Below are 14,426 nucleotides of genomic sequence, written 5' to 3'. Positions count from 1 at the left end.
GAAGTCTGACTCTAGAGGCCGTGTTGGCAAGAGACTGGATTTTGTAACTGAGTCACATGAGTTTGGCTCCTAGCTGTACCACTTAATCTTGTGGCAGGTGATTTAAATGCAACAAGAATTTATTTAGAATCTACTTTGTCCAAGGTGCTATGCTTGGTGCTACAACAGTGGTAAAAACAGATTTATTCCCTGCTACAAGAGAGCTCTCGGTTGGTAGGAGAGAGAGACATTAACAAATGACCTCACAGATAATCACAGTCATGATTAGTGCTATAAAAACACTAGTTCCTAACCTGTAAAATGACAATGATAACATCAACCTCGTAAGGGGTGAGAGTTAAATGAATTACATAACATATATAAAGTGCTTCCCACAGTGCTGGCACAAAGCAACACTCAAAAAAATAAATAAATAAAAAGGTAACTAAAAAAAGTAACACTGACTGAACTCTTCAAATCATACTGGTACAATGTTAGACCTAAAAGAAACCCTAAGAGAATCATCTAGGTCACTGACTCTTAACTGTGTTTGTGTCAAGGACTCCTTTCACAATCTGGTAAAAATTTTACAGAGATTCTTTTCTCAATGAAAATATAGATGCACTTAATATTTTGAGTAGAATTTCTAGGTGCTCACAGATTTTGAAGCCAATCCATGTACTGGAATCCAGGGCTCTGGGAGAAAACCCCAAGCCGTCTGATCCTGTCATATAGTAAATTAAGGAACAGCCGGGGCTAGCGAGTCCAGATTTCCTAGATTACAGCCCCCGACCTCTCATTACAGTTCCTGCTGATGTCACCCACAGATTCAGAGCTGGGATTCAAGCTGTAAGCACCATTACGGCTGTACCAGTTTAAATATTTCAGCATTTTTGTCCTGGTTGATAAATAATATAATATGTAAAAGCAGTAAAATTAATAAATGATATAAATTCTAGCATGGTGATTCCAACATTTTTCTGGTTTGACACTAAAATACAGAGCTAAGAAGCCTCCTGCAGACATCATGGCATGTCTATATGTACGCATCTATGTATCTAGCTAGCTATTTACGAGGAAAGGGAAGCACACAGCTCAGATGAGGAAGTCCTGTTCTCTCAACCTGCAAAAGAAATGTCTAACTGTACCCAACAGAAGAGTGAAGTCTGGGTTCACAAGTAGCTGCAGAGATTAGCAGGGGCCATAGATGTTGGTGTGGGGCACATCCCTCCTGGTGAGGTAATGGTTCTTCAATGAGATTAGGAACTTTGCTTAATTTGACAACTTATGCACTGGTTGAGGTGGCCACCTCGTACAGTTGTACAGAAATCTGTGACAGGTAATCTGCTTGAGATCCCACTTAATAGCCAGAAGAGCAAATAGCCCACCCAGTGAGACCATGAACCTCCTCTATCCTTTCCATTCTTCCCCAGCTCCACCTTCCACAGCCAGCGCCCAGTCAGAGAAGCCTTTGCTAGCCCATCCCACTCCCCTCCCCGTGCTCATCTACTCCACAAGCTTTAGCAGATGGAGCCTTGGAGAGAGCACAACCAGTGCCCCGCCTCCACTGACGCCCCCGCCCCAACACACCCCCAAACACCTTTTCCTCTCCCTTCTGCTTTTGTGCACAGGTAACTGGGCTCCCACCAGTTGCTGCCTGACTGGCTGGCACCAATTGTGTCCTGATGGGTCTGTGTGGGCTTCCCTGTTTCTCATGCATCCTTGGTGGAGTGAGACAGGCAAAGACACAGACTTCAGGCTATGGCAACTAGGATCAGTGAATCCTCAGACTTCTCTGGCTCCCATCCTGACCAACAGTTGCATGGAGAGAGGAGGACAAGGGAAGGGTGGAGACTAAGAGTGGAAGGAAAAATTAAAAGCTGAGATGGAAATTATTAGGATGATTTGATGAATAATTTACAACTCATATTACTTGGTAAGAGTTTAGGGTATTTAAAGAACAAAATGAAATATATTTTCAAATTTTTATTTATAGATTAATTTACAGTAGTCTACTGGTTGGTAAATATTTTGATTATCACTCCTGCTCAGATTCCTGCAGTTTCAAGCTGAAAGGGATCACAGACATCTCCAATGCAATACTGTGACTTAAAGAGGCAAGTGAAGCCCGGGCAGGTGAAGTAGATTAACAAAGGTTATACAGGTGGTTACTGTTAGAGCTGAGATTAGATCCCAGATTTTCTCATTTCTAACCCTGTGATCTTAGAAGCAGCTGCACATTTTTTTAAAAGCCCATATTCCAAAAATTCCTTTATTTCTTTGTCTTTGAAATGCATTACATGAAATTACTTTTCTGCAACCATGTTCTCAACATTATGTCCTAGTGGAGCTAACATTAAAGTGAGTGAGCATTCCCTAAGCTCACAGTTGCTAGAGCCTTATGGGGGCTGCAGTCTTACGTCCTGGGGACAGGAGAGGGCAGCGAGAGAGGAGGAGATACTCACCTGAGATTAGAGAGAGCTATAGATAATCTATATATAATCCACGGTTTAGTGTATATATAATTGACAGTTTAATGTGTTCATTTATATTAACACTAGTGACATTAACAAACTGAGGAAAGCTCAGCTTCAACAAACATCTGGCCGTAATATATAAAACAAAGCTAAGTTTAATTAGAGGATTTACTTAAAAAAATCAAAGTAAAAAAATAGCATCTAAGCAATGAAGTACTAAATATTTATTTGTACAGATGCTAACTCAAATTCTGGCACTATTACAAACTTATGATAGAAAATATTTTGTTTTTTCTATATTTTGCATATTATGTGTTTTTCATATTTAGAAGAACCTGATCAATTTCCAGAGAAAGAAAACTTTCAGAGGTCATGGGAGCAATTTATTCTCACTTTTTCATGACACCAAATTGTTCTGAGTTCCCTGAAACAATTAAATGGTAGACTCAACAGCACTAAAATTTATTCCGCTCTTACAGGTAATTCCCAAGATCCGTAAACCCAAGATCTGTAAACAAATATGTGTATCACTTACCTGCTTTAAAGCCAAGTTGCCAATTATTAGGTTCCACTTTTCAATGGGTGAATCCATCTTCCCAATATTTACCTGTTAAAGTGGATATTTTCATGTATCACTGAATAATCTACATGCTCTCTACTCTGCTTAAACAGCAATGAAGTCTTAAAGCCAAAGATGATTCTTTGGTAAATCTGATGAGCTCACACTGCACTTTAAATATAACTCTGAATTTACTACCAGTCTTGCATCTCACATTCAGCTTGCCTGAGATATTCAGAAAAAATAATGTTTGTTTTTTACTTAATAACTAGCTCACAGGAACCAGTGGACCAGTTAATACTTTCCATCTGCCCACTGATGTTATTTTACAACGAACATCATCAAGTGTCATCCTAATATGCCGAATTTTATGTACTGAGGCCCAATATAAATAATTACATAATTTTTTTTTTTTTTGAGGAAGATCAGCCCTGAGCTAACATCTGCCGCCAATCCTCCTCTTTTTGCTGAGGAAGATTGGCCCTGAGCTAACATCCATGCCCATCTTCCTCTATTTTATATGTGGGACACCTGCCACAGCATGGCTTGATGAGCAATGCATAGGTCTGCACCTGGCATCTGAACCGGCGAACCCCGGGCCACTGAAGTGGAGTGTGCAAACTTAAATGCTATGCCACAGGGATGGCCCCAATAATTACATAATTTGAGCTGCTAGCATTTAATTCCACATCATGAAAGTAATGTAATTTGAAGAATTACTGACAAAAAACCCAGATATAAACAAATCATTCATTTATATATAATTTATATTTGAGTCATGACTAAAACTGTTAGCAATAAAAAATTCATTCAGTTCATACATGAATTTTTTTTTTAAAGATTTTATTTTTTTTCCTTTTTTCTCTCCAAAGCCCCCCAGTACATAGTTGTCTATTCTTCGTTGTGGGTCCTTCTAGTTGTGGCATGTGGGACGCCGCCTCAGCGTGGTTTGATGAGCAGTGCCATGTCCGCGCCCAGGATTCGAACTGACGAAACACTGGGCTGCCTGCAGCGGAGCGCGTGAACTTAACCACTCGGCCACGGGGCAGGCCTCCATATATGAATTTTGATCATGTATCTCACTACTGTCATTTATACATCTTTCTGCTAAATGCAAGAATACTCTCCAAAAAAATAGTAGTATTGTTCACATATTCAATTGCTCTGTAAGCTAAATCGTGCTTTTCAACCACTTAGGATTCAAATAATGTATGTCCAAATCTGACGAGTTTTTCGAATGCAGTCATTTGGAAAGCAATGAACAATCATTATTAAAAACACTATATGGAGCTGGGTTTCAATTATTCATCATCTGCTGGGTCATGGAAGATGGGTGAATGGGAGAAGTGGGAGACACACAAGGATTGTTCTTTATGGGTACTTTTAACCATGGACAGACTACACTTTAGCTCACTGGCTTCAGACCAGCAGGCGAAGCGCTACGTCAACATTTCCTCTATCAGTTCAGCAAACAGATTCTACTCCCTAACCTCACCCTGGACTGTAGTCTCAAAGCATCCAGCAGATGCAAATATTAAGATTTCTCAGTGTTTCAGAATAATTATTCATGGTGTCTTTATTTGCACATTTCTTTCCTAAGCCTGGAAATCTAAATTATTGATGAAATTTGTGTTTGTAGCTCTAGCAACCTGGGTCTTTGCTCAAATGAGTAATAAGGTACAAGCAATGTTTAAAGAGTGGACCTACCTCAGGTTTAGTGTTCAAAAAATAGGTATGAGAGAAATTAGTGTTATTTTTAATAACTTTTAGAAAGATGACTATAGGTATTGGAAACAATCTAAAATGATTCCATGAAACAGTATAAGATGTCAAGACTCCAGGATTGCTTGATGACCAATGGAGACACACGTATATTAAGCTCTAGGGAAAGATCAAGAAAGGTAGAGTGGCAGAAGGAATGAGTGCTATGAATTAGGTATGCACCTGTGCCAGATCCACTTTGTACCACCACCACCAGTCCCTTCTAAAGCCTAGAGCGACATTCTTCAAAATCCCCTTCCTTAGAGCTTCAGATTGCAGTCTACCAGTGAGAGGAACTTGCCTAAGATTTGAGAGACAGAGTGAAGGAAAGGCCACTATTTTTGGAAGGTCCTGGAGGTCAGGCATGGAAGGCACCCAGACCTCTTTGCGGCAATGCCCTCCTGGCTTTCCTCCCCTGCTCCAGCGCTTCCGGCTGTTTCTCTGTTCTTCCATCACAGGTCTTCACTTCAACTTCTCCCACTTTTGTGTAAGCCCAAACTGCTCTATTAGATTCCTTCGTGCCACAGTACATACCACGGCTCTCTTTTCCTGACCAAACCCAGACCAACAGAGCAACCTCGCACTATTGAATTAATCTGTTTTACAAATGATGAGGATCACAATCTCTAAGTCTCCTCCAGATCTAGAAGTCTTGAATCTGTAATTCTTTTAGTCTAAGATAAATAATGAACAGCAAGTTAATGTATGATGTGAAATAAAATATATTTCACGAAATATAATTTGATATGAAATCATAATGCATCATGTGAAACAAAAAATAAAAAGTAGAATATATTCACAAATATTAATAACCTTTTTAACAAAGGAAAGACTTTTACAAGTAAGGATTAAAGAAATTAAACTAGAGGCCGGCTCAGTGGTGCAGCAGTTAAGTTCGCACGTTCTGCTTCAGCAGCCTGGAGTTTGCTGGTTCAGATCCTGCGTGCAGACCTAAGCATCACTTGTCAAGCCATGCTGTGGCAGACATCCCACATATAAAGTAGAGGAAGATGGGGACGTATGTCGGCTCAGGGCCAGTCTTCCTCAGCGACAAAAAAAAAAAAAAAAAAGGAGGATTGGTAGCAGATGTTAGCTCAGGGCTAATCTTCCTCAAAAAAATAAAATAAAATAAAATAAAGAGAAACGTTGACTCAAATTTACCTAGTTAGGGAAAATAGTTATGGTATGGGCATGCATTGGAGGTGGGGGCGGGGGTGGGGGTATGAGAGGACACAGAAAATTGACCTTTGTGTCCTCTTTCTTGTAGAAGCTGCACCAAGAATTGAGCTGACTCACCCTACTGTCCAGTGGCCTAGGATTAATACGAACCGTCTAAATTTTTTCAGAGCAGAGAAGGGGTAGCATGAATGTTGTGTTTAAAGGCTTTTGCTAGACCTGCTTTTATTAGATTAGATGACCTGATGGTGCTCAGCTAGAGGAACTAAGAACTTGGAAGGTGATAAACTATAGCAGGGTATGATCTGATAAAGTCTTCTGTTTAACCCAGATTTATTTAAATTACGGATATCTTAAAGTATTAGAAAAATAGGCCAGTATTTTTGCAGAGACACCACCTAGTTTTTTAGGAAACAGTCGAGCTAAGGTGGCCAGAGCCTGAAGATGTGTCATCTTTGGCCAACACAGTGGTTTTAAATTTCTGAATCTGAATGCCTTTAGGTAAAGTCTGCTTTTTATAATCCCTAAACCATTCCGGTTCATAAATGCATGTTATATGTTATTTATCTGACCCTGAAGAACATGAGTTATAGCTAGGATAAGATTTATTGGGGCTAAAGATAAAAGTTGGTTGGTATGACCTTGAAACTACAGATTTACAAATACAGTTGCTATAACTGACACTAGAAAAAAATGCTTAATATGTAAATACTTGAAACAAGTGTACTGAAAGCCCCCATTGAAGTACGTCTTAAGAAAACAAGTATGAAGTATATGTACAAAAAAACAGGTATACAAAAAAATAAACTATTGTTATTTCTGGGTGATGGTTTTATGGATGGTTTTATTTTCTTCTTTTTCTTTAGTGGATTTTTCAAATTTTCATCAGAGAACAAGTAGTACTAGTATACTCAGAAATTTTATTAAAAACACATAATTGGTGAATTTAAAAATCAGCAACTAGGGGCTGGCCCCGTGGCCAAGTGGTTAAGTTCACATGCTTCGCTTCAGCAGCCCAGAGTTTGCCGTCTTGGATCCTGGGTGCAGACCTACACACCACTCATCAAGCCATGCTTTAGTGGCATCCCACACAGAAGAATCAGAATGACTTATGACCAGGATATACAACTATGTACTGAGGCTTTGGGGAAGAAAAAAAAAAAAAGAGGAAGATGGGCAACATGTTAGCTCAGGGCCAATCTTCCAAAAAAATTAAAAAATAAAAATTGGCAACTAGTAAAAGAAATAGTTGCAGCTTTTTGTCTAAATTTGGGTTCTACAACATAAATGACAGTAAAATGTGAAGAGCATTAAGATGAAAACCATAATATAAACTAAGATCACTCTAAAAATATGAGGAACTGGAAGCCAGCTAAAGAGTGGCTTGTATACAGCAAGACACTAAACATTTGGAAGAGAACAAGAGGAAGAATGAAAAAGTGGAAGGGGTAAAAGGAAAACAAAGAAGTGGGAGGAAGGGGAAAGTTTTAGGGAAAAATTTTGTTTCCATTTAGAGAAGAACTAGAAAAGTGAGCATAAATTGCATAAAATCCTTGAGTGTTAGCCACTGAATATTGGTACATTTTTTCCCAGAGGCTGTAAAATCTGCTCTTCTAAAGTTTTCAAACAGGTAGATCCTCATCTACCTAGAAAGACACACCTGCAGTCTTGCACAAAGGGTGACAATTTGACTAAATGACTTCTCTTATGGATACCACAAATCAAATCATAGAAATATGCAAAAAAGTCCCATAAAATATTAGTATGAGTTAATTAGTAGTATGGAACCACTCAGCTTAAAAAGCCTAAAATCTCTAAATGCTATTCCCACCTAAAAGAAACTAGGCCTCCTTACAGAAATGGCTGATTCCAGGCTAGGACAGGGAAAGTATAAGATGAACCTGGAATATCTTGTTGTGCCAGAAAGTATCAAAGTGCTCAAAAAATAATGGGGCCATGTCTAAAGGACACCAGAACCAATTTGAAAGGGCTTCCCCCTGGGAAAATCCGAGACAATCTTGGCATCAAAATGACTAATGGTAGTAATAGATGATAACCCATTGAATAAAACAAGAATCCATTGAGTCCATATTGAGGATGAATGGATGGGTGGATGGACAGACAGATGGATGAGTGGATGGACAGATGGATAGATGGATAGATGGCTAGACGGATGGATGGATGGATGGATAGATAGGTGGATGGATGTATGGATGGATAGAGAGGAAAGACAGGGAGAGTTTTTCATTAGTAGAATGCTAACTAATAAATGTAGAAGGAATAACAGAATTAGAAAATCACCATTTAGCAACCTTCAAAGTAATAATGGATTAGCCAAAAAGCACTAATATATGCTAAGGCAACTTGCTAAATTTGGTTAAGAAAAAGGAAATTTCCACAATCTCAAAGTATCTTCCTACAGATTACTTACTAATTACAAAGGGGTAAAATGTAACTTTATATTGGAGAAACCTGGCAAACACTGTTATTCAAATAATCAATGAGAAAACTGCATGATACTATTTATATGAAATCCTAAAAAAGTGACCAAAAGATCAGTGATTATTTGGGGCCAGAGGTGGTGACAGGATTGATGGCAAAGGAGTATGAGGGAACATTTTGGGGCGAGGGAAATGTTCTATATCTTTTTTGTGGTGGTAGTTACACAGTTTAATATATTTCTCAAAACTCATCAAATGATACACTTAATATGGGTGCATATTATTGTATGTAAATTATACTTCAATAAGGTTAATTTTTTAAAAGTGGTAAGATAACTTTATACAACAGTCATTTTTTTTTAAAAAAAAAAACAAACATTTATACTTCTACTAGCTGGCTTTGTCAAATATTTAAATTTGACCATATTTAGTATACCAATATATCACATATATGTTTAACATCATTATATTGTCCCATAGGTACCTGAGGCTCTATTTGTATTTCTTCAACCTTCTTTTTCTCCTCTCAGTTCTGCATACTGGATAATTTCTGTCAATCCACAAATTTATGACTTCTTTTGTCTGCTATCATCAATCTGATATTGACCCCATCAAGTAAACTTTTCATTATGGTTAATGTACTTTTTATTCTAGAATTTCCATCTGATTCTTTTTTAGAGTTTCCATATCTCTCTTAAGATTTCCTATCAGTTCACCAACACATTTGCTTAATTCTTTGAACATTTTTTCCCTTTAGTTCTTTAAATATATTTATACCAGTTACTTTGAAAAGTTTTGTTAAATACAACCTCTGGGCCCACTTTGGTCACTTTCCATTGGCTGAATGTGAATCACACTTTTGTGTTTCTTTCCATATCTAGTTATTTTTGGTTAAAAACTAGACAGTGTGATAATGTGTTATAATAACTGGATAACATTATGTTCTTCTTAGGAATACTGAATTTCCTTTCTAACAAGCAGTTAATTCGCCTAGACTCAAACCACAGACTCTTGCCTCTCCTACAGTGTGGAGCAGGACACATCTCTGCTTCGTTCTTTCAGTTACCAACTACTGCTTTTTAGGCTAGCCCTTTGGGGATCTTTTCTATACTTGTGTAGTTTAATTGTCAGCCAAAGATTTGGACAGGATTTATGCTCAGATTTTGTGGCTCATCCTTTCTGAAGTTTTCTTGCTGCTGGGATTTCCCTATAAATTTCCACCTGCTCTGTCAGCTCTAAGCTCTGTTATCTGATAATTCAAGCCAATAAACTTCAACTTTCTGCCACTGTGACTATGCATAAGTCACAGAAGGCACTTACTCAAAAAAGCAAGAAACTCACAATTCTTAGCCAGTACATTTGTCTTTCAAGTAGAGGCCCCTCCCATGTTTCTGTCTTTTTTTTTTTTTTTTTTTTTTTTGCCATACTCCTTGATCTCTGCCACCTCAAGCTGGTAAGACTGTGGGTTTTCTGGCACATGAAATACAGGGATTGAGGAACTCCCTCAGGCAAAAAAAAGCCACAAATTTTGTAATTCTTACTCATTGTAGTTATGCTCTTTTAAGGGTAAACTCTAATTTCGATCTGCTTTTGATCATTTTCCATTGCCTTCAAATAGTTTATCTAGATTTTGTAATTGTTAATCTCTGGGAAGGTTCACTCAACCACTTCATTCCACCATTAACTGGAATTGGGAACCCTGTCATATATTTTTATATGCTTGAAATATTTTATAATAAAACATAATATTCTAAAACACACACATACACACCCTCATATCTTTCTGAATGTACAGGGGTGATGCATATGCTCATAATCTCAATTGTGGTAGTTTCACAGGTACATATTATGTATTGAAACTCATCAAAGAATAGACTTTGAATTTGTTGAGTTTCCTGTGTGTCAATTATATCTCAATAAAGCTTCAAAGAAAGGGGGGAGCTAAAAATCTAGTTGATTGAAATGGTTTTAGGTTAAAGATAAGTATTTTTAATCCACAAAGCTACGACTAGAGGTTGGCATTTATAACTTAAGAAACATACCTTAAAATGAAGAACTAATAGGAATATGCAATCTATTTCTATCTAACAATCAGGTTGTCTGACAAGAACATGTAAAATTTAGAATTATATCAAATTTAGAAAATAATACTGAGATTGTAGTTGTATCTAAATTATTCCATGGTTGTTCATATAATTATTTGGGGCTTTAATTTTTCTTTATTTTAGAAATTTTACAATTTGAATTGGAAGTCTAACATAAAATTATTAGAGAAAGAGGCTTTCCCTCCACTGGAGTGTAAGCTCAATGAAGGCAGGAACATTTTCTGTTTTGTTTATTGCTGATTCCCTAGCACACAGGGCAGTGCTTTGTATATCGTAAGGGCTCGAAAAGATTTTTTTAATTAAAGAGGTAAAATATTATAAAATAATTTCAGAGAATCAAGAGTTCTCTGATAAGAGGTTTAAGACAACAGAAATCAGTTTTGCCTAGAGTGGGAAAGAGCTCATCAAATTGTGCTAGGCAATTTGCTCCTGGGAAATAGTTTTACAGACATTTTTTTTAAATACTGTCTTTAGGACAGTGGATACCACTTTTTGACTCTTTTATATCTAGCATTCAGAAGCATAAAATTTTAGGCCTCAGACAATAGAATTTAAACCCAACAATTTATAGAACCACTGTACTTGGTTTATTTTCCAGTTATTTATTACTGTTATATATCTATAACAATATCTACTATAATATATATCTACTGTTGAAAAGATAAAAACCCAGGAAAAATTATTCAAGTTGATCATCATACCTTTGGAAATAAATTTTGACTTAAGAGGGCAAGATAAAGTTGGCTTGGATTTGTCATTATTAAGTCTCCCTTGTTAAGATAGAAAATCTATTTTATTGAAATATCTTTTTATCTGTGAACATTTAATCTTTAGCTTTATAGAATAACAAGTTTTAAAGACAACTGACCTTCAACAGATTGAGTGAGTAGGCCATATCTGATATCTTGTGTTTTAAATTCTCTATGTTTATACTTACCCAAGGCCTTCCTTATAATCCTATAAGCTCATTTATCCTGACTCTCTGGCAGACTATTATAAAAATGAGAAAAGACCCTTTAACAGAGAAAAAGATTAAAGTAATCATAGATTGGCCTTCTATAACTATAATGATTTTTACTCCTGGTTTTACAAGTGAAAATAAATAATGCATAGGAAAATTGTAAAATTTTAAAAAGACATTTTTTGCACGTAGATGAAAAGCTGAATTTCAAACAGTGCTTGTTTTAAGTTACAAAAGAAATTACACTCATCTTCCCTTCTCCCTGGAACCAGCCGGTACAGTTAGGAATGTGCTACAGCAGTCCCAATTAGAGACAAGAGGCAACTAAATTAACATAGTGGCAGGTGGGGCATAAGAGAAAGGGAAAAGAGGTTTCATGGGTGGAACTGACAGTCTAGACAGTAACTGGATGAGGGGGGTTATTGGTAAGTTAATAAACTGATACGAATTACAGAAAGCATGGCTGGAGTAAGAGAAGATAATGAGTTTAGTTTTGAATGTACTGAGTGGTACAGATAGTTGAAAATTCAGCTCTGGAGGTTAGGAAAGAGACTAGAGATATGGATCTGAGAGACAGCAGTGTGCCATCAGTGGTGGACTAGGCGAAACTACTGAGGAAGAACATGTAAAACTTCAAGAAAACCTCATATCAAGAGGATGAGCAGAGAAAAAGAAATCAAAAAAGTAGACTAAGCAGCCGCCATGGAAGATGGGAGAATAAGGAGACTGTGGGCTCTCAAAGTCAAGAGTAATAAAAATTTCAAATAGAGAACAGTGAGTGAAGAGTCTAAGAAGGTGAGCCTCTCGAGATTTTGAGTTGGTTTAACAGTCGGTGGAGTAACAGAATTGGAATACAGCTGATAAAGGTTCTCTAGCATTTTGCAAGAACGGTAGTACTCTGCCTGGCAAACTTGAGATCAAATTCCCTAAGCAATTAAAACACCACAAACTAGATGAATATACCATGTCATCATAGCTTGACAAGTTACTATTTTTCCATCTACTAATTTGTTTATTTTTACCACTCTCAAATCCAGAGAAAATTTCAAGTAACCACTCCCAGTCTTTAATTTCAGCTAATCCATCAGCCACTTCTGTTGGCTCGCTGAAAATTAGTTCTGGGCTCCAACTATGTCTCATATATCCATGGCCACCGCCCTGACGCAAGCCAACATCATTTGTAGGCCGTATTACTGCAACAGACTCCCAACCTGCGTCCCCTCTTCAGTCCTTGGCCTCCTAGAGCCCTGTCCCAACACAACAGTCAAAATAATGTTAGAAATATGTATCAGATCACACCACCCCCTGTTCAAAACCTTCCAAGTGCCTCCCATTTCACACAATAGCCAAAGTCCTTCCAGTGGCCCACAAGGTGATCTCATGCCCTGTGATTTTCCTCATCTCTCACTTGGTCCCAGCCCTATTGGCCTCCATGCTGCTCACTAAACAGCGGTTCTCAAACTTTGACGTGTATTGGAATCATCTGGAGAGCCTATGAAAATACAGATTGTTGAACCACACCCTCAGAATTTCTGATTCAGTAGCCCTGGAGTGGGAGTGGGAATTTGCATTTCTAACAAATTGTGATGCTGCAGATCAGAAGACCACACTTTGAGAACCACTGATCTAACACATCCACAACATTCCTGCCTTTGGCCCCGGGCATTGCCTGGGACATTCCTATCTCAATAGCCACAAAAAATTACAGTAAACAAATTAGTAGATGAAAAAAGTAGTAACTTGTGGCATCAAGCTATAATACCAAGGTGTATCCATCTAGTTTATAGTGCTTTAATTGCTTTGAGAACCTAATAACTCCTTCAGTTTATATAATCAGTGACACAATTCTTGACCTACGAAGACAGCAATTTCACTCCTACCCCCCCAAAGAAAGGCCCAGCTAGACCACCCTGCAGTGCTATTAAATTTCCTACGTGTTGAGCTTCTACCCAGCTTGGGAGTTCCCCCCTCTTAAATATGAACAGACAAATAATACAACCAGACGTTTGAGGAAAATATCTAACATAAAATATGGCCACCACAACAAATAAAGTTCACATAAAAAGATTAGGATTAAATTCGCCTTTATTCAGTTTTAATGGTAATACATGATCAAATTAAATAGAATTTAATTTGCAACACATGTATTCTTTTTTAACCAGATTCCTTACAGCACGGCCCATTTCAAAATGGACTGGCGTGTTTAATCTATTATTTGAACCCTAACAAATACTGGATAATGCTCAAGAAGGCTGCTTTTAGAAATATTTTCTTTGAGGTAAGCCAGCCAAAATTTCAGTGTTCCTGGAAAAGTTATCAAGTTGCTTAAATGTTTGTATGCTTAACTATATTTATCAGAACAAAGTTCATTTTCCAACAAAATGAAACTAAAGCCACCTTTTAACTCTCATTCTAATAACTTTCTTCTCCCTTAAATGCTGCCGCTTGTTTTTCAAGACCTCTTATTCTCCTCTCCTGCCAAAAAGCCTCTTGGATTGAGTTCCCACCAGTTCTTAAACCCACCAGTAAGCCACCGGTTCTTAAAACATAATACAAGTGGAGATCACTGGGAAAAGATGGCAAATGGAACACAGGTATATAATTTCACTAACTCTAAAAACCTTAGCAAAACTACACAAAAGTTTTGGGTTTTTTTTTTTTACACAAAAGCTAGAGGTATACTGGGCACACATTCCTGCTGGATGCCAAATGGCCAAGTGTTAAAAATCAATATTCAGCTGACAGTATACGTCACCATTATGTAATGAACTTCTGGGTTACTAGAACAAGTGTAAAATGTAGTCAAATGTTTAAAATTGTATTACCATTTTACTATTAATTTTTTAAAAAATAATTTCATAGCACTGAGAGCTGTGAGATTGATCCTGTGGTCACTATACTTCATATTTGCGATTCTATATAGATGCTCACTTTCAAACGAAGCCAGTAGAAAATCAAGATTGTTTC

At 37.4% G+C, this 14,426-nt stretch overlaps 1 protein-coding gene across 2 annotated transcripts in view; it reads right to left on the bottom strand.

The window, feature by feature from the left end:
* Positions 1 to 14,426, bottom strand: part of SLC41A2 (solute carrier family 41 member 2) — a 124,429-nt gene that overhangs the window by 61,758 nt on the left and 48,245 nt on the right. For both annotated transcript variants that reach the window (XM_046646010.1, XM_046646011.1), the window contains one exon: positions 2,992 to 3,063. In XM_046646010.1, the coding sequence (XP_046501966.1) occupies positions 2,992 to 3,063 (72 nt within the window). The remainder of the gene's footprint in view (positions 1 to 2,991; positions 3,064 to 14,426) is intronic.

Source organism: Equus quagga, chromosome 19 (assembly GCF_021613505.1).
Source record: "Equus quagga isolate Etosha38 chromosome 19, UCLA_HA_Equagga_1.0, whole genome shotgun sequence".
NCBI classification, from domain to species: Eukaryota; Metazoa; Chordata; class Mammalia; order Perissodactyla; family Equidae; genus Equus; species Equus quagga.
This window is presented reverse-complemented; position numbering and strand designations above follow the sequence as displayed.